This window comes from Cygnus olor, chromosome Z, assembly GCF_009769625.2.
Source record: "Cygnus olor isolate bCygOlo1 chromosome Z, bCygOlo1.pri.v2, whole genome shotgun sequence".
Lineage (NCBI taxonomy): Eukaryota > Metazoa > Chordata > Aves > Anseriformes > Anatidae > Cygnus > Cygnus olor.
The window spans coordinates 79904648-79926027 of NC_049198.1; the positions used below are offsets into that span (position 1 = coordinate 79904648).

A 21380-nucleotide genomic window follows, 5' to 3' on the forward strand; every position below is an offset into this window, starting at 1 on the left:
AGAAGCAGCACTGGAATAATTTTCCCTCGGAAACAAGCGATTCTTGCAGTGACAATGGGCCTGTTCTTAGAGCTCTGAATGGGACGGGCTCAGCTTGCAGGTGCTCAGGTAGGGCGGTGAGGGGGCACCTGACCCTGGCGGGCAGCGACTGCTGTGGTAGGTAACTTCAGCGAGCTCCCCTGGGGGCTTCAGCTCTGAGCAAGCGAAGGAGGACGCTCAAGCGCATCGATAATTTACGGATAATTTCGTACCGACGGAACTGAGATACCTAATAAAAACCTGACGCAGCTGGGGAACAAAGCAAAAATGTCGTAAAAAGTTAGAAAACTAACCCCCATACAAAACAGTTCTGGATGTGAAAGGAATACCTACATACTGACAGCCTGCCAGTGAACTGAAGTTATCTTACGAATGCTTTAGCTAATAGACTGTGATGAATAAATAATTTTTGACATGTTTCACTGGAGTCACACTGGCAAATTAATACACAGCATTAAAAACACTCTTCAGATTGATTTCAAGTTGTAATGCTAGTAACGTAGTGACATTATGCAAAAACAGAGCTCAACAAGCTCAGAAGAGTTTTCATTAGTCACCTCTTCTTGAAAATAAAATTCCTCCAAAATATTTCTCTGTTTATATTTCTGTGTTTACATATTACAATATTATGCTACTGTTCCTAAAAGATGAAAATCAAGCACATTTAGGGAATAGGCTTTGAACGTTCTTAATATGGCCTTACACTGTTAATCATTATCTTGGGAAAATTATATTGTTTTATATACTAATACTATGACATTTTTATTAACTCATAATCCCTCTGCTAACAGTCATGCTTTTAGCAAGTAATAATTAAGATGGCAGCAAATATTAAAAATATCTAGTTTTAACTTCAGTCACATTAAAGTAATACAGCATCTGCTAGAACTAGAGATTCTTAGAGGAAAAACAGCAAAAAAAATACTGTGTACCAATCAGAGTATAATTGTTCTTCCTTCATTAAAAAAAAAAAAAAGCTTAAATAATCATTAACAGTAGACTTTACAGTACTGACCACTTCATCTTCACTGCTTTTAATTATAAAAAATACATTTTGCCTGCAAATTGAAGAATTTGTCATTTTAAAATAGAGTTCCAAATGTGTGCACCTGTGCCTTCTGGTCTGCAATAAGGAAGAGATTTGCCCTCACCTTATAAAATGAAAGAAACACCAAAAAGAAACAGACCTCATGAGGGACAGAGAAAGAACAGGAACATTATACAAGCTGACTTTATTAAGATGAGAATAGTTCAGAAAGGAGTGTTTCAAACAAAGCTGACATCACACATTCACATACTCAAAGACTAAGAAGAAATATAAGTAAAGAGCAAAAACTCCTGCATTAGTACTGCCAGAGCTACTACTAAAGTAGAGATTTACCATCAGCTTAATGTGTTTATCCCTCAAGTTTTACTTAGAGGAGACATACTGAGGGTAGAGAATCAAAGATATGCATTTATATGGGCAGTGGTGTTGAGTTTTTTTAATCAGAACTTTCCCAAGCATACAGTGCCACTGCCTGTAACAATGAATGCAAAATACATATTCAGTATATCAAAACAGAATTAATTTTATTCCTTTTTGAGCACATCTCTTTGGTAGCTTTCTATTTTTTTTAATGGGGTTAGGAAGCATCTGTCTGTGTTCATTAATGAGCAGTGTCTACTTACGGAGGCTAGTCAATTAGAATTGGAATACAGGCTCGTCTAATCACAGCAACTATACGGCTGTGGAGAGAAAATCATGTCTTGTATTCAGTCAGTGCTACACACTAATTGCCCAAGAAGTTCCAATTGCATAATACCAGTTTTAGCAGATAACTTTGCGGTGCTAACAATAGTTGTGAGAGCAGTGGTCAATCTCAAGACTAAATTATGCCTTTTTTTTTTTTTCTTTTGCAGATTAGTGGATTCTTTCTTACACTACTTGTGTCCCTGGAAAGCAGTTTGTGTCTTTTAACTTCAGAGCTACAGTAGTAATTCTGCTGATGTTATTCATGGAAACTTACAAATTCAAGATCTGCCATGCGGTTGCAAGTCTATTGAGTATCAAGTGCAACCATTTCATTTAGAGCTATTAATCTCTTTTCCTCTTCAGTATTAATTCTGATCACAAAGTTAGTTATCTCTAATGAGTAAGTGTTAATGCTTATTCTGGAATAAATAAAATCTACCAGTGAAACCAAAATAAATGATACTTTTGCTGTGCTTCCTTGTTTAGTGCAAAACTATAAGCAGATTTTGGGATATCAACACCTACTATTTTTCTTCTGAATGTTGAATACTAAAAAAAAAAAAAAAAAGGAATTGTTTATATCAAACAAGCGTCTATTGAAGTTTATAGATTTTTTACTTCAAGGTCAACTGGAATTCTGCTTTCCAGAAGAAGCTAAATCACCTAAGTACAACACTTGGTAAAAACGTAGTGTTTTCCCCACAGTCTGAAAGAGCATTTCATGTATTTAAAAACTACCTGGACAATATTGTTTCTTGCAAAAATACCTAATTGAAAGGACCAAGGCAGTTTTGTTTACTCATTGCTGCGACCAGAAAAAGAAGTTAATGTGCAAAATAGGCCATTACTAACACCTAACCTTTACCAGTAACACAGCTAAGGCTACAGCAGGACTTTCCTCACAACTTTGTAACCATCAGTTCGACCTGTAATTAAGAAACCTAAATGCACATTCTGCCTAGACTATGCTGCTCAGTGATGCCTTGTCACTGAGGAGTGCAGCTGTTGCCTTGGGCCAGCACCAGGGGAAGGGGAAGAACTACGTGTAAAGGTCCAGAGAGGGCTTTCCAAAAAAAATTGATTTAATGCTAGCTCTTTGGGTATGGAAAGCACCCCGCATGGAAACAATGTTTAACCTGACCAAACTGTAAAATAAGGGTTATGTTAATAATGTGCTTGTGTCTGATTGAGGTGAAAAATGAAAAAAAAATAAATCCACCACTTCAAAACTTCTTAAGTATTCTCCTGTTACACCGTGCTTCAATGGTTTACCCACTTGAAATTTCAAGATGGCCTACTCTGTACACACACGTTGTCCAAGAAAAGGGCAATGTCTGACACTACTGCTTTTGCCCACTCTGTTTGCAGTTCCCATAATTGTGCAAATCAGGAGTTTTCCCACTTCAGGAACAGCTGCCCAGATGGTTTGTAGGACTTTCCTAGACGAATCTTACGGGAGCTCAAGGCACAATGAAGGGGAACAGCACGAGGACGTGTCCCATTTCCAGCCCCAGAGAGGCCAAGAGAGCTGATCAGCTGCCAGGGTCACCCCAAGACACCACACGCCAGGCCTGAGGCAGGTCTGAGGCTTGGAAAGAATGGCTCCCACATGACTTGTTGCACTTCGATTTCTTACTGTCCTGAGGGAAACAGATTAACCATTCCTTCTCCATGCCAGGCCTGCTAGTTCTGGACATGATGCACCACGAGCAGCACTACCCATCACCGCCCTCCTGCCCTCCCCCCCCGCCCAGAGGGAAGCAAACTTTCAACCTCTTCCCTCCCAAACCTACCGATTTTGGAGTGGGAAGCATGCAACATCGCTCTTTTGCCAAAATGTAGGGTAAATCTGTGCGAGTCAGGTTGTCCCCATTTTAGGAACATGCTGCAAAACTTTGTGGGTAACTTCTGCAATGCTTACTTACGGGTGTTTTTCTTTTGGGGCTCTATTTACAAACCAAGAAGACCAATTACTGTTAGTCATACAGCAGGTGCACCACTAGTAGAAACAAATTATTTTTTATGCCTTTTTTTTTTTTTTTTGATTAATGGTCTGGATTTCAGTTTCTGGCATGGATTTCAGTTTTTGCAATCAAAATTAAAATTACAAAATTACATGTTAGACAATATAAGTAGGACAAACATTTAATTATGTATATTTGAAACATTACAAGATTTGAAAACATTACATGTTTTTACTCCAGTAAAATTGAGCATACTGAAAATTATTATTTTTTTTTTTTTTAATTCTTCCATCCAGGCACAGATGCTTATATACCACCTATGATCTACATACTTACTAAGCAAGCAACTAATGTATAAACACACAGAGGATGTTTTAAGGATCATTAGAAAGAAACTGGTAGCTTCACGTCTGAACAAGCTGTTTTCCTAACCCTCCTGCATGCAACCTTTGAAACACTGCTTCTGGATTTAGTTTTCCTCACTTGGGCTTTTCTCAATAGCATACAATATACCCGGTTATTGACTTTTTACTACACTGAAACATTTCATAAAATGTTAAATTATATTATTTTAATTATTGAAAGGTCCTGTAAAGCCAATGCTGCCCATACTTCTTTCACTCCAAGGCAAACAACTATAATACTGCTGCTAAAATAAAAAGTTAAATCTCTTTATAATGTGATTTCAAATGTGTTGATTATCATAGAATCACAGAATGGTTTGGGTTGGAAGGGACCTTAAAACCAACCTCCCTGCCATGTGCACGGACACCTCCCACCAGCCCAGGCTGCCCCCAGCCCCATCCAGCCTGGCCTTGGGCACTGCCAGGGATGGGGCAGCCCCAGCTCCTCTGGGCAGCCTGGGCCTGGGCCTCACTGCCCTCTGAGGGAAAAATTTCTTCCAAATATCTAATCTAATCTAATCTGGTTCTTACATGACTCATAACATAAAGATGATGAAAAAGTTGAGGTATGTCATAATTCACCCATGTACACTACTTCATGAAAGTTTAAATGGCCAAAATGTTATGCAACGGCTGTGAAACAACAACTCTGGGAACCTAATGCTAAGGTACACAACTACTTTGTCCTTTGAACACTGCTACTAAATAATTATCCAAATATAATATCCATGCTATATAAACTTTTTTAAGAGCTAGATTTTGGTGCTCTTTATGTATTTATTTAACTTATTTATTTGTATGCAGAAGAGTGCTGAACACTCAGGATTAAAGTGCTGACAAGAATACATGATGATTGCTTGCTGTGCAACTCCTCTCTGGTCACACAGCCATGCTGGGTTAGCTGCAACCATCCTGCAACTCACTCTTTTAGTAACCCCAAGCAGAGAGAGCCCCAGCAACATCAGACAGCCTGGGGGCACCTACAGGCTGCTCTCAACAATAGAGACTCCAGAGCCATGCGTGGTTGTTACCTCATTTATCTTCAGCAGGTAAGGGCAAAGGAGGCTGGGCATAACAGAATGACAGAATGAGGTTGGAAGGGACCTCTGGGTCCATCTGCTCCACTGCCCTGCTCAAGCAGGGTCAGCAAGAGCAGGGTGCCCAGGACCATGTCCAGGTGTTTTTTTAAGATCTCCAAGGAGACAACCACTCTGGGAAACTTATTCCAGTGCTCTGTCACCCATGGTCACTGATTAATGCATGGTCAATTAGAAGCTGTATGTTATCCATTAATGCTAGAAAATGGTTGGTCTTCTTGTATTCCCACAGGGAATAAAATAAAATATTATATATATATTATATATATTATTATATATAAAGTAATATTCCCACAGGGAATAAAATAAAAAGGCATTCAATTCTGTACATTCTCAATTGTCCTCAGAGGAAGGAGAGAACACTGGTAATATAAACCTTTGTTTGTCCTCCCTTCTCCCCACTGCGTGGGCAAAGGGCAGTAAGAAAATTGTCTACATTTATTTCTGAGGTAGTTTGTCTGAAAAAAAAATCTCTTTTCTCAGATATGATGCAGCACTTTCATATGTATAAAATATTAAAATAAAGTTAAAATTTCCTAATCCATCTATCAAAAATTGTACTAGGCTCTTTTTTTCTGACATTGTCAGCATTTTGTCTACAGCACAGTACTAATATTGTACTGATATCCATATGTTTTTATTTAGCATTAATTTTAACAAAACTATACATTTAATTCTTCCCTACTTTTAATTTTGCATATTCAAAACCTGTTATAGTCTTTTGTGACAGCAACATCATTTCAGGGTATTGCTGTATGGAACTCACTCCAGACCCAAGATTGTAAATCATGTGATTTGGCTATCTATTCTTTTGCTCACATCGCTGCCTGAAGAGGAAATTTAGACTCATCTTGTAAACTTTTTGGACACACTAAATATAGGATTTTAACTAATCATTTTTCTTAATTTCTGACAAATCATATTTTGGTGCATCAGACCTTTTTGTGTATCTGGTTTTATCAGCACTTTGAAAGCTTTAATAGGCAAATACTTTCAGTGCAAAACTGACAGTTTTCTAAGTAGTGAGACAAGGAAAATAAGTGGGAAGAAACCTCTGGTAGATAAGGGAATGCCCAGCCGTAATAGCAGTGCTCTTGTCTGTTGTTTCCAGTTTGAGAAACCATAAAGGCTCTTCACCTCAATTACTCATGCTAAATAAGGGAAGTATTTCCATACAGTACACAGGTGCTTTTGAGACTAAATACTTCAAGATCCCAAAGAACTCACAATGGAAGCTAGGTAAGTACCCAAAGCAGATATGCAGATGAAACAAACAGCTATGGGAGCAATTTACATGGCTAAAGGTAGAGATAGTGCTGCTTAAGTTGCTCTGGGGTGGGTATCCCAGTCACTCAGATGGCGATCACAGATGTGACACAGAGACATGCCCTCCTGGAACAGCAGCTGGACGGCACACAGGAAACACTAGGCTGCCTACAACGGCATCAAGTCTGCACTCAGGCAACGAATCACACTGCTAAACTGATTTAGTAGGCATGTATTCACTCTACAAAGGAAGTAAAATGAAAGTTAATTTTTAAAACAATATAAAATACTAGAGGAAATTATTAAACATATGAATATTGCCCAATCCTTCCTTGTATCAGACTTGCAAGCATACTATATGCCAAACACACTGCATCCCAGAAGTCATCACATTGTGGAATACGCATAGGTTAATGACATGTTTCTTTCCTATCCCATTTTCCAAAAACTGACATGCACACTTTTGCTGCAGAAAGCTCAAATCCCACTGTATTTTTGCATCAGTCTCACACAGTTCTGCTGGTGCATAGAAAATCAGGAAAGAGGAAACATGATTTAGATTGCTTTTCTTTCTGTTTGCTGTAATTCCGGAAAAACAGAATGGCAGCAGTCTAGTATACCTTATTCTCTTTCCTTTTGGTAGGGACAGACCTGATGAAAAGCTGAAAGGCTCTTGTACATGTGTGTGCCCTGCATTGAAGAAGAATCTTGTACCTGGCCTTGCTGCTACCATGTCACTTTACCTCTACAAAGAGGTACCTCTTCTGAGAACTGGCAGTTTTGACACCAACAGGAGTTTTTGGAAAGGCTTTTTTAGGATGTAAGAGGTTTTGCAACTACCTTACCAGAACTTCACCCAATTTCTAATTCTAGACAACAGGTGGCAAAGACAATCCAATGAACCACTTCATCGGGTTTAGTAAAAGGCAATTTGATGGTGTTTATATGTCAGATCCCCCAAAATGATATCAACTAGGGTAAAATCCGTGAGTTCTTTAACATATCTCCTAAATTCTGATTATCCCAAAATAACAGTGTGAAAAAAAAGAAAAATATTTTATAATTAACACAAATGCATTCCCACCTCCTGATGGTACCATCTCAAGTTTCTCCAAAATATAATCTTTGTCCTTTAGCATTTAGTGAAAGCTGCTTCTGAAATGCATCGTAGTGAGAATTTCCCTTTTTAATAGGGAAAAGCTAAGCAAGTAGACAAAATTATTTTACTGTCTCATTTCCTGCCACTGACCAGTTCTTTTTTTCTTCTATTTCCGTCACAGTTTCAGTTAATTAGCATGACACCACTGCAATTAAACAGTGTGTGTGCAAGAGAGCTAACACTTAATCAAAGGCTAGGGATACTATTATGTCATTTACACACATGAATTGTGTAACATTAGAAGACAAAGAGAAGGTGAGTTAGGCCTGATGAATGACTTGGATGCAGGGTGCACCACTTTATTAATATTTCAAAGCCTAAAAGAGAAGAATATTTTCTGTGTGCACGCGTGCACATGTATTGAAAGATTCAGAGGAATAAGAATGTAAGGGCATGTTCAAAGAGAGCAGAGAACATTAATTTGAGGACATACTGAAAAGTATGTGTGGGATCAGGTGAGGATACTCTGCTTCCAAATTAGAAAGGAAACAAGTTTATTTTATGAGTAACAGTTAAATGTTCAAGCAGGCAATTAAAGTGCTTTACTGAAGCCATTTTGGGATATCAAATACTTTGAAGATTATATATTCCCTCATATTTCATGTTCAATGTTCCTCTAAGTAAAATATGTGGTTCCTTTTAGTTACTCAGTTATGAATTGTACTTTAAAGGCAAGGGGACATTTTTGATAATGCACATCTTAAACTTTTCATTAAACTACCAAATTTAAATTCTACCTTTTTGTGCACTCTGACATTTTTGTCTGGCATTTTCATTAATTTTGCGACATACATAAATGTAGCTGAAATGTTAACTGATCAATACTTTGTCTCTCTCATGTAGCACTAGAGCGAAGCTCCCCAAGGACCACGCAGCAGTACAGAAATTAAATGTGTAAAATATCAAATGTTAATGTTAAACACAGCAGCACTTACTGTATAACGACTGAAAAGGCTAAAGGAATTCCAAATGGACAGATGGTAGCACAAATTATCTACAATCACATTTAAAGATTAAAGTTTGTCCCGTAAAATAATTCATTGACTCATGTTGAAGTGTGTCCTTTTACTGATAGCTCAGTTGTCCAATTATTTTTGTGCTCATTACAGTGAGAAATGACAGTACTGGAAAAAAAAAAAAAAAAAAGAGTACACTTTTTCCCCCTACACTGCACCCACTGACATCTGCAAGAACACAAATCTCTGGTCAAGAAACTGCTGGAAATTAGGCCCAATTTAGTAGACAATTCAGTGCCCACAGTAGATTAATCCGAAGAGGAAAGAACAAAACAAAGAACAAAACAAAACAACTTTTGCATCCTCTAATACAGTTCTTCTGCCTGAAGTAAACTATATTAATTACGGAATAAAAGATATACAAAAATTAACTGCTCAACTAATCTAGAAATCTGCATTAAATCCAGCAAATCAGGTGAATTTACAGCAAAGGCTCTCTGCACGTATTCTGTTCTTTTACACTGTATTTAGGTGCTTAAGAAGGGTAAGTGCAAAGAGGTGACATTCTTAATTATCTTGGAGACAAAACAGGTCTATGTGTGACAGAGTAAAAGCTCCTTTGCACTGAAACCTTAACTTTGTTGCTATGCATTTCCTCTATTTAACAGGACAGAAAGAAGGAGGAAAGAATATAAAACACAGTAGTTCAAATCGGAAGTCACATCACAGTCAGATCAACCTATATTTCATGAGCTGTTTGCAAATATCTTTGCATATGTGGAAAAAACAAACAAATGAAAAAACAACTGCAAAACAACCCACAAAACAAAACAGCTTAATATCATGTCACAATAAGATCATCACCAACATTTTAAAAAAAATTACATCCGGATAGCAATTATTCTTCTACTGTGAATGACTGAGGCACACAAAAGGGAAAAAAAAAAAAAAAAAAAAAAAAAAAGACTAAACTTTAAGTCATTCAGGCAAAATCCCTAGTGAAGGCAATGAGCTTATGAAGTACAACAGAAACAGGTAAAATAACTGCTTAAACCAGGAAATGCATAATCCAGAATGTTGAAAACTTAGCTTCTAGGTCTCTGTGCTTCTAAGTACAGTTTGTGAAGCACCAGTTGTTGAGCTGGTACTTTCAGATAGCTTTGAGAAAGGATGAATAAGGAGTACCATGATAAAGCTCTCAGAAAGCATTTCCTTTTTAAAAACGTCTCAATTTAAAAGTTTGAGATGTGTAAGTTCTGGAGTATAAATAACCAGCACTTTTAGTGTTTCCTGCTAACATTGTGACTCTCCAAGAAGAATGATTTTAAAAGAAACTGCAGTGAACACTTCAGTGTGCAAAGAGCATAAAGCAGACAACTGTAGCTTATTATAGAGTCACCATATTAATCAAGGCTTTCTGTCATTTTCCAAGAGCAGTCTGACTTTCCAGGACTTCTCTCTGATTATAACTAACCCATTATATTTGTGAAAACTGAGCTAGTCAACCAGAATTTCTTCTCATGTGGTCTTGTGTAGCCGGGGCCCCCCTGGAAAGCAAAGACGTGGGGTAAGGTATGAGAAAAGGGTGCCTGTAAGTGTCACTCTAAGAATCTGGGGCAATATGAGGTCTGAAAAATCAACGCTCACATATTTAACTTATGTGAAATGGATGTAAGTCTCTGTTGTGATATCATCTGTCAATGTATGCCTTCAAATCCAACAAGAAGGAAGAAATGGTTAGTTTAAAAGTTTACTTCTAGTACATTATTTATTAGTCTGCCTACAGAGCTGGAAACCTACAGAATGGCCTATTTCTCATCTCCTTTCTGGGACTGACATTTCACTGTGACATTCTCTAACCTCTGGGAGACAACTTCAAGAGAAGATACGATTTATATAATAGCGAAGTGATGAAAATGATACATACAAGTACAACTTTTTTATAAAACCTACTGAATTGCAGCATAATCTGTGTGCAAGCACAACTCAGTACTACATGTGAAAGTGAATCACTCCCATGAAAGATACGAGATTTTTAGGACCCATAATACCTCTGAAACTCCAGAGACCAGCTAAATCCAAGCTTTACAATCATGACAGAAGTTCATGCAGATACATCTTAGCTAATAAAAAATATGCTATGGATGTTTTGTACAACAGAGGGATGATGTGATCTTTGGACAGAATAACATCAGCTTGAGAAGCACAGATAAAACTTCTGGATGCAGATCAGGAACATATAGATGAAGCCACAGTACTGACACTGACAATAATATATCCTCTACTACCACACAGCGAAATAAATACTAAAAGAAAACTAAATAATAAACAACAACAACAACAACAACAACAACACAAATAGCTTTTTATATACATATAATCAGGAACAAAATTCTACTGCAACACTCTATAACTACAATAATAAAGTACACTCACTACAGCCCACTCCACTCAAATTCTGTGCCTATGCATTTCCAGCTACTCTCTATCACACTGAATGTGTTCTATGATCAGAAACCACAATGATTTAATAGCAACACATCTTCTTCCATGGCCACAGCAGTGCACCAAGAGAAACAAATAATTTAATTTGCCACATGTAACAGCATGTCATTCCATTTCTCTTTTCTTCTACAGGTGGTTTCCAAATGCATTTTAAAAATGCTCTTGGAGTGATGAATATTTACAAACTGGAGCAGTAATAGCAGCATAAGCGTATGAGTTTTATGTAGGCAACGCATTTTCCAATGAAATTTTGGTCATCCTAAGCTAAGTATACTCCAAAGTATCCTGTTTTGCTGCTCCAATGCCTAGTTTGATTTCTCCAAGTTCCAGAGACCCAAGCTGCAGGCACCTAAGCTAGTAGCAGCATCACCACACTTTCACTATAATTATTCAAAGCAACATCAGAAACATTCTCTGTTCACATCTCTGATGAAGAAGTTCCTAAATTCAGTATTTCGGCCAATTTCATTAATCTGGATGTTCCAGAAAGTGTAACCATGCATACATTTTAACTCCTCGTGCAACTCCCATACGCAAAAACCAAACAAACAGGAACTCTGGTCTCATTTGCAGCTTATACAGTTTTGAAAATTAAAATCAAAAGACATTCATCTGAGAAACACAATCTGTGATAAAGTTTGGAATTTTCCAAATTTACTATGAGCACAGAGGTTAATATTAATGATGGTAATGTTTATGAAGTCATATTAGTTTTATTTAAATTATTAAAACCAAATTTACTAAAAACTGAGCTACGATCAGAGCTTGATGTTTAAAAGGTTTGTTTGCACTAATGATTTTAAAGTTTTTTGTTTGCTTGGTTGGTTGGTTGTTTTTTTGTTTGTTTTTTCGTCTTTAATCTAGCCAAGGATATTAATTCTTAGTAATCAAGCAACTACTTGGGTCCAGAGTTTGTACTTCTACAGAAGTTACAGGTGTAGCATATCAGTATGCAGAAGACAAAATAACAATAATATTATGCTTGTGATATGTAAAAGCATCTGTATTAAACAATAAAAGCAAATTATAAAAATATAAACATTATACAAGGGGAACAAGCAAATTAACAGAAGTAACGTGTGAGAAGCTCAATATGTATCATCCATACTTTACCAACTGTACCGTCATATCACATACTTCTATTTGTACAATTATAAATATTTTTAAAAGATCATATTGTTTTTGTGACATTTTACAATTCTGTACTTTTAAAAAATGTGAATAAAAATGATCTGTGATATCCTCATAGTTTTAAATAAAACTTTAAATGAAAAGAATTCAGGAACGCCTACATCAAGATTATATCATCTCTTGGTCTTCAACACAAAGGTGATTAACAGTAATATAAAGAAGATCATACCAAAAAAGCAGCAAGACTTCTTGGGGGTGAATCCCAGTCAAAGCAACTGTTAATGTAGTAGGCGGCATTTATGAGCACCATGACACAACGTTTCATGCGGATGAAGTTTCTCAACAGCAGCTGGTAAAAAGGTGAAAGAATGAAAATATTTCAAAACCTCAAATGCTTCAGAAGAGGTTCATGTTTATAATATTCTCATTGTTAATTTGGGTAAAGATTGAGAAAAAATATCATGGTAAACTGTCTAGCCTAAGCTCTATCTCACAGACAGAGAATAGTATTTTAAAATTAGAGACTTGGAAGACAGAGAATTTATCTAAATGTATCATTGTCATTTGCTGAATTTAGTTCTAACCTATATAGAAATTGTTGTCTTCACTCACACAACTTTGTGACAACTGGAGATCTATTTTTAAAAGCCACTTGAGAAATGTCACGAATGATTTTGTTATTAAAATATCAGAGTTTTATTAAACAGGCAAGGCTTTCCCCTTTCTTAATTACTTAGAAAATTCTGTCCTTTCTTAAAAAGAAGACGCTGTAGGATGCTAACTTGACATGCAAAATCACTGCTGTAAGATCAAACATATTCTTTACATCCAATTTTCCTCCTTCGCAACAACTTCACATGATCATCATGTGTGGTTTATGTATCTATCAAAGTAACTTTAACTGCATCTCTATGAAGATGAAATATTACAGGGCTAGGTTTAATTCAGAAGATTACCCTTAAATCCACTAAAATGGCAATACACCTGACCAAAGAAGAGAACAAACCAGTGAATCATTCCATTTCTGTACTGAATGGCATATAAAGTGCTGGGTAGGTAAGACGTGCTCTCTCCCAGAACATCTGGATAGTTTGAAATGCTACTGCATTAGTCATATGTAAAGATTCATTTTTATTTTATTTTATTTTCTACATGTGGTATTGTGGTCAGATATTCCAGAAAACCTAAAAGGAAAAACAAACCACCAAGTGGATATTTAAAGTTTACTCCTCTTGCCATCTGCAGAAAGCACAGTGCCATTTTTGGTTATCAAAGAGGGGAGAAGAATGAATCTTGAATAAAAGGCCTTCTTGTTTCTTTGCTGGCATAACAGTGAAAAATGCAGGTTTAGTAAACTCTTTACTCCCAAGAGTAAAGAAATAAATATTCTTTTTAATGAAATATATCAAACAACACATTCACAATTCATCCAGCAGATAAATTATACTCAAGCCAGAAGTTTTCTACAAAATAAAAATCAGTTTCAAGACTTTTGTCTTTTCACTGCAAACAAAAAAATCCTGTTGCCACAATTCAGTCAAAAGCTCTGTTCTCCCCATATAAAATACATCATTCATGTAACATGAAAAACTTAAAAAAAGCAATTCAAATGCAGAAAAAAGTAAGATGTGTTTACTATTAAAACTATCAGTGGCAAATAATCAGGAAAAAAAAAAGAAAGAAAAAAGAAATAGGGTCCACACATTTCCTACCCAGATGACTCTCAAAAGTGATAAGGAGTCTTAGTTTGCTTCCACCTGAGATTCAAACCTTACTCCATGAAGTTGTTCAAAATTTGGCTACAGAATGCTGAAAGAGTCTCTACCATACACAAAAATTGAGATCTTTCAGGTCAAGGTTAACAGCAAAAATTTATGCAAGACTTAGTTTACATGCACCTGCACTATAATCTGATATGTGTGGAACCTGATGGTTTCAACTGTGTTCTTATTCACGTATTTCACGGAAATTAAGCTGCAGTTTATAGAGAAGAGATACAATAAAACCACGTATTTTGTTTCTGTCTCCTTCTACCTATCATATTCTTTTGTAAACAGGTAATGAAAATGTTATTCTTTACCCTCAGCAGCGCGATACCAGATATTTAGATGTGCACACTCGATATTAAGGCTTTTGGAAAGGATTAGTGTTTCCTTACTCTTTACCTGTTTAGACAGTCTGTTTTCCTCTTCAATGTACTTCTGTTCTTTGGGCATTAAGGTTCGTATGCTGGCTTTCACCTACGCATTAAAATGTGTGTCAATATTTCAAGCTTACTCGCTCCTTACTAATAACACATGCTCCGATTTGCAAAAATTATGAAGTTTCAAAGTCACGGCTGCCAAGCCCAGGACACACAGATGCACACAGACGCAAGGGCTGCTGCTTCGTGCATTAGCAGCAAAAGCAGCAGCAGCAACAAAAAGAGTGGGTGTGCCAGGCATTGGCAGAAGAGTATTCTGTGGTATACATCAAGGTTTAGAGAAAATGAGGAATGACAGAAATTCTCTACAAATCGTGAACAAAAGCTTTCATGAAACTGAACTCTTTAGCAGTACAAAAAAGCCAAAGTTAAGACTTACAGCATTAAAAATCACATCTATTTCAAGATAGATGACCCCCTTTGTTGGCCCTGTCAGCTGCTTGTTTTTCAAGACGTAGGCTTTCTGTTCACCATTTTGAATCTGCAGGAAAAGGACATGACAGCCGTCTGTCTCGCAGTCTCCGCTGAATACCCCCCCCGGTGACCCCTGACCCCCAGCTGCTGAAACTGACAGAGAACCCAAAACAACTGTGGCAAGTCTGACAAGTACCTGTTCATTACCAGGACCGAGTCTGTCAGGAAAAATTAACTATCATGGGATTCAACATGGCCGTGAATGGAGTATGTTAAAATTTTAGTGTTTTTATTACAGACCTTGGTTGAGAAATGACAGACATAGAGCTGCAAATCTTTTTTTTTTTTCCTTCTTCTTCTTCTTCTTCTATTTTTTTTTCTCATTCTCCCCCCTTCAGCAGGAAAAATACAGACTAGTGTGTCAGGTGAATGAAACTTACAGACAGCAGTGGTATCGCAACTTTGCCTAGAAAGTCAGCACTCCGATCGCGGTCCTCATCATAAACTGTCACTTCAAGCACCGAGTGGATGTCTTTAATATTGCTACAGAGGGAAAAGCACACATGGAGGAGAGAAGTCACCTACACCAGCAGTTACCAAGGACAAAAGCGCAAGAGGTTAGCAAAACCAGAAACCTGTGTATATTTTCCAAGCCACAGCAGAGAACACAATCCAAGAAAATGAGGCTTCCCTCCATGTAACCCCAGCTCTCTCCAGGAGCTGCAGCGACTGCGCTCTGCAAGGCTTTGCCAGCAGAAGTTTTCTGAAGGATGTTGCTTTAAATTTCCTACCTGGCATTTGCGCTGCGTGAGCTGCAAGGAGAGCCAGCGCGGAGGAGCACTGGGGATTTACCACGGCAAGCAGCGGGCTGAGAGACTCACAGCCACCCTGAACACTGCTACCCCTGCAGCAAATCCTACTGCAAACACTGTGCTGTCTGCAGGCTTGTAAATGAAAACAATCATCAGCTACACGAGGCATCCTTGTAAAGAGAATGAGCTCTTTAATTCTAAAATCCTTGCTTAATTACAAACACACAGCAGTCATTACAACAACTTAGGAACAAGAAATAAGAAATGACGTGTTTTTCAGCTAGTTCTGTTTTTTGCCTGCAAGCTATTAAACACTCCACCACCGTGGACAACAAATGTCGCTGTACATTGCAAACTCTCAAGCGAAAAAAATCACATTCCTTATGCAGAGAGAAAATACCAAAATTGTTTGAGAGAACTCGTCTTTGATCAAACAGCTGATCCAGGAAATATGAATTCAAGCAAAGCACTTCAGCTTCACTAAAATACGTGCCTCCAGAGGAAACTGCATTGCTAGTGCAAAATTAAATAACACATTTGAGGACAGGCAAAATAGTCTATGCAGATACGTGTGTAAGAGAGGTGAAAACTTTCCTTGAAGGTCTTTTGAGTTTTTCTATTTGATTCCTGATTAGTCTTTTGTCCTGTATAAAAGCAGGCAACTCCTTATGCAGAGAACACTGTTGAGCAGTGGAGGTTGATTAGTTATCATTTCTATTAATAGATAATTAAAAATAAATTAATGAAGAAATTAGCATGTTTGTACAGATACACAAATGGGAACTATGTTAATAAGCTAATGGGAAGTACAACTATTGTGAGAGTTTTTCTTTTGTTCAGAGTTCATTCCTGAGAGCCAACTGCAGGGTAAGGAAAGCTGCGGATGCCAAGTATATGAGTGACAGACTTAGAGGAAAAAAATAAGACGATTAAAATCAGATTGTGATTTAAGATCAATGGCATAACAGCATTTTCACTTATGCTAAAGTGAGATAAGTGTACACTAAGCTAAAAGCTCTATTATTTTTTCAGTGGATTGTTAGCTGATTTCAGTAGCAGAGAAACATGCAGCTGATCAGTTTTCTACTCACTGATGTAACATTCCAACAGAAAGAAAGAAAAAAAAAAGGCAACAGAGCAAGACAAATAACAGGAACATTTTGTTTGTGGAAGACTTTTTTCTACTTTGTCAGAACCTTTTACTGTGTTCAAAATAACAGGGATTAAAAAAAAAGAAAGAAAGAAGAAAGAAGAAAGAAGAAAGAAGAAAAGAGAAAAGAAGAGAAAAGAGAAAAAGAGAAAAGAGAAAAGAGAAAAGAGAAAAAGAGAAGAGAAGAGAAGAGAAGAGAAGAGAAGAGAAGAGAAGAGAAGAGAAGAGAAGAGAAGAGAAGAGAAGAGAAGAGAAGAGAAGAGAAGAGAAGAGAAGAGAAGAGAAGAGAAGAAAAGGAGACAACTGCATCTTCCCAATAAACTAAACACTTAAGACTGCATTTTGCCCAATAGCAACATTTCACTACTATGACATTATATTATGAGAAGTGCAGTTGGCAAATAGAAATAACAAATGGAAAATTCAAAGACCATAATTCAGAAAAGCAAGAATGCATTTAAAATTCATTCCTTTATATAGTTTTTGAGTGTTCATTAAGGTTAACAACCACATTTTACTGAAGGTCACAGAATCTTTTTTCCACCCAAACTTCAGGGCCAAAACCACAGTAGTAAGCTCTTGAAACTCCACTGAAGATAGAAGTCTGGAATGCTCAGCATTTCTCGTTTCTGGTTTACAAGAAACAAACTTGCTTTTTTACCTTTTAAATACTAAATGTTGCCTTTTCTCTATTTCATTTTTCATGTTTTTAACCCTCAAAAAAGTGTGCAGCTGTTTGGTTTAGAAATGGCAGTATGTCATCATTGGTTACTTTCACTGGAATTTGAGGTAAGTACCTTTGATTTACACATACATTCCCTTCAAACAAACAAACAAAACAACACAAAACGAACCACCATGAAACACTCACAAAAACAAAACACCTACAATGTGAAGATTTTGTTCCACTCTGGATTGAGGTTCTTGTAGACGGTATGTGTCAGCAGTCTGTCATTATTCAGTTCAACTACACAAAATGGGTCACTTTTACCTATGAAGAGAGAATTTGGAACAAATTTTATGAACTGAGAAAATACACCATGAGCAACTTTTAAATCAAAATTGTTTGTTTTTTCTAAACTTTAAGTCAATGAAGAATCAATTCAGCTAAGTCCTGTGGTCTGCATTTTATTCAAGATCATGATAACAGACTGATCATCCTTGTAATCTATTAAGATTCTTCAGTAAAATAACATTCTTTTTTTTGTAAAGGCAAAAGGAAAGGAGAAAAAAAAAAAGAAAAGTGAAAAGAAAAAAATTGCCATATAGTTTTTTTCTCATCAAAATCAGTATGTGCCAAGCAATCAGGTGCCAAGCTGGTTGTTCTGAGACAGCTAAGAGAACTTTACTTTAATTGTGCCAAAACTACGTTGACTGCAATTATAACATTATTAGAGCATTTTTATATGTTGAAAAAGTATTACTCCATATTATTTGTAATAACATCGCACCCATTATACTTATCCAAAGATTACTATGCTCTACATGTTTCATGCTGCACAAATCCTTTCCCCCAAATCAGGAAGACTTAAAGACAGTTTCAGATAAAAGCCTAACAAAAGAGAGAAAATAGGCAAGTACAATTAAACAATGAGAAAATATCAGCTGGAATGATGGGCTGCAGTCTCAGCACAGCAGAAGCTCAAATGTGGTTGAGCTTTTTGTATACATTAATGCACAATGAAGTAGCTTTGCACATATTTACAAGAAGGTCCCCCAGCGTGAAAGCCACCACAGATAAAAGTATGAAGATGATGCTTTGAAAGTGTAATATGTAGATAATGGAAATTGTATGATTGACTGATATAGACATTTTTTGTCTGTTTTCTTTTTTAACCTAAAGAGGAGGAATGGGTAAAGAAAGTATGTGTGTGTGCCCCTAAATATGTGGCAGCTTACGAGTAAAGGTGAGCTGTGTTCAGCTACCAACCAAAGAGACAGGAAAAAAAATCACCCAGACTAAAATTTTAGGGGGATGATGTACAAGTTACACTAAGCTTTTTCTTAGATATCTACAAAGCCAGGATTTGTATTTGGAAAGGAGAAGAAAGAAATTAGACATCCGAGCCTCATGTTTAGCAACAGTTTAGCCATGTAAAAAAGGACCTTCCCAAAGAGGGAAGAAGAAAGAAAGGAAGAGGAAAAAACAAAACAAAACAAAACAAAAAAAAAAAACATGAGGGGGAATGATGAGAACACAGTTGCAATAAAGAGCTGATAAAGCGAAAAAAATATTTAACTAATATTTAAATAATGATAGCAGTAGCCAGAGAGATCCCTCCTACCTATTTTGTTTTTATCCAGTAACTGAAAGGAACAATCCAATGCTCATCATTTTGCTGTCCTACCAATTAGCAAAATGAAACTCATAGACAACCAGGTATGCTAAAGGCAAATTTAAACATTGTACAATGACAGTAGTTCTAGCCTGGCTGACTTCTGTGCCTGCTTACCTTCACCTTTGGCACAGCATACAAGGGCACGTATTATTTTCATTTAAGGCTACAAATACATTAGTACAAAGCTAGAAAACAAATTGCTACTTCCAGAACCCGAGGAAACTTTGTCAGAAATTAACAACTGAACTGCACACTAGAGAGTAGAGCACTCATGTCTCTGGACTTTCTTTGGATGGCAAAGTGTTTAAAAGTTACAGAGTGTTGGCTTTGGCCTTCCACAATCAAATCTAGCACACTATGCAATTGCATTTCACAGTGTCTTCAATAATTCCGTCATGCTATGCCATGTATTATAAGAAGCCATAAACTGAGTAGCTCAATGAGTCTACATTAATGATATTAGGGAGGCATGTAATTTGTTTCATACCTTATACAAATGACAATGAAATCAATATTTAGACAAAGCTGTCCAGGGGTCAGATCTTCCAAACTACAATATTGATTCAGACTACATCAGAGGTTAATGTGTATATTATTAACTTTAATGATAAAGAATAATTGTTTTAAATGCATTGTAAATTACAGTTAGAACAGACATTTACCTTCTCTCAAAAACAGAGTATCACTGAATCTTTCCCATTAAACGTGAAAAAGGACTAACTTATTAGTCACCAGAGATGAATATAAGATGTTTTCCTGCTTCATAACAAGCCTAAATAGTTGTAGGAAACTTCAAAAAATCGTATTTATTTATCTTCTCTAGATTTCAGTATTTGGAAAAAAAAAAAATCATAAACCACAAGATAGTTAGAGTAACAAGGCAGAACTGACACAAAAGGTGAGCTACGTGTTATCTCCTTTTTCACAGCATCATCAATCATATTTGCATATGACAGGGAAATGTGGTTTGTGCTTATTAATTGTATACAGAGACAGTAAAAACTTACTAGAGTGTCTAGAGGTCCTGTCTGTAAAAAAAGGGGAGGTATTTAATAGGTTAATTTATTTCCTGCATCTGTTGACACACACTTTTTCAGTGACTCTCTTTATACATTTATATGAATATAAATCCATTTAAGAACACTATATAATATGTATCATTAATCACAGAGGTCCTCAATCAAACCAAAGTCAAATGGTTATCAGAAATAAAAGACTCCCTCTCCTGCTCAGCTTTTCAAGTCTCTCCCCTGCCCACTGAAATAAGTTGAAAAGAGTTTGAGATATTGACAAAAGGAAATATTATGAAATGGTACAAAGGAAGGCCCAAATACATTGGTTCCCAAGTAGAAGTTTCCTTGCTATGAATATCCTTACTAAGGCACACTGCTTTTACCATATGAGGAGGCTATGAAGTTCCCATCTGCAAGGCCCTTCACCATCGCCTATGGGCACTCCTTCCGTATGCTAAAATGCTCATAACTAAGGGGGGGTATCTGAAAGAACACTCTTAGCTGACATGCTAAACATATGGTCCGTGCAAATGTTATTTGGATACCAACCCAAATAAGTGAACATGATCCAGAAAGACAAAGCCAGAGAAATGTACAAGTGCTTAGTGAAACTCACATCCATCTGTCATCTTTCAAGTTTTCATTATTAGAAAGAACAACTACAATCTTACCTCTCACTGACAGCCATGGCAACCTCCTGCATTGCAAGTGTTTAAAGTAATGGGAACATTCCTAATGAAAGTCTTAAAAGAACATTAAAATATAAAAGACTGCATCTTATGTCTCCTCAGTCTCTAGGACTAAGGAAATCCAAGAACTTACAACATATATTCATCACTGTACTTTTCAAAACCATTACCTTAAGTACAACACATGCTCTAACCAAGCCAACCTCAGACAAATTTTGTCTAGTTAATGCAAGTGGCAATTTAAGAAGAAAAAAAAATGCTTTTTTTTCATTTTAGTATTAAAGAGTCATGTGTGTTCAGAAATTTGATATCCATCTAGCAGTCCTAAAAGTACACTTTAAAACTTTCAATTAGACTTGTGCTGCCTAAGCTCAATTACATCAGTCTAAATTATATCATCATCACATGTACGCTTTTCACTACAAACTGAATCATGACTGTCATATATTACCACCTGTCATAACCTGTCATATGTTAAGAAATTTTACCCAAACCTCTGTGTTT

The 21380-nt window shown here is 36.6% G+C and overlaps 1 protein-coding gene across 13 annotated transcripts in view; it reads right to left on the reverse strand.

The window, feature by feature from the left end:
* MCTP1 (multiple C2 and transmembrane domain containing 1) overlaps nt 1-21380 on the reverse strand; it is a 240516-nt gene that overhangs the window by 84112 nt on the left and 135024 nt on the right. For 12 of the 13 annotated variants that reach the window (XM_040542060.1, XM_040542061.1, XM_040542063.1 and 9 more), the window contains 5 exons: nt 17724-17826; nt 15314-15416; nt 14839-14940; nt 14422-14496; nt 12486-12605 (listed from right to left, as the gene is read on the reverse strand). In XM_040542060.1, coding sequence (XP_040397994.1) covers nt 12486-12605; nt 14422-14496; nt 14839-14940; nt 15314-15416; nt 17724-17826 — 503 coding nt within the window. The remainder of the gene's footprint in view (nt 1-12485; nt 12606-14421; nt 14497-14838; nt 14941-15313; nt 15417-17723; nt 17827-21380) is intronic. The other variant, XM_040542064.1, reaches the window with a different exon arrangement.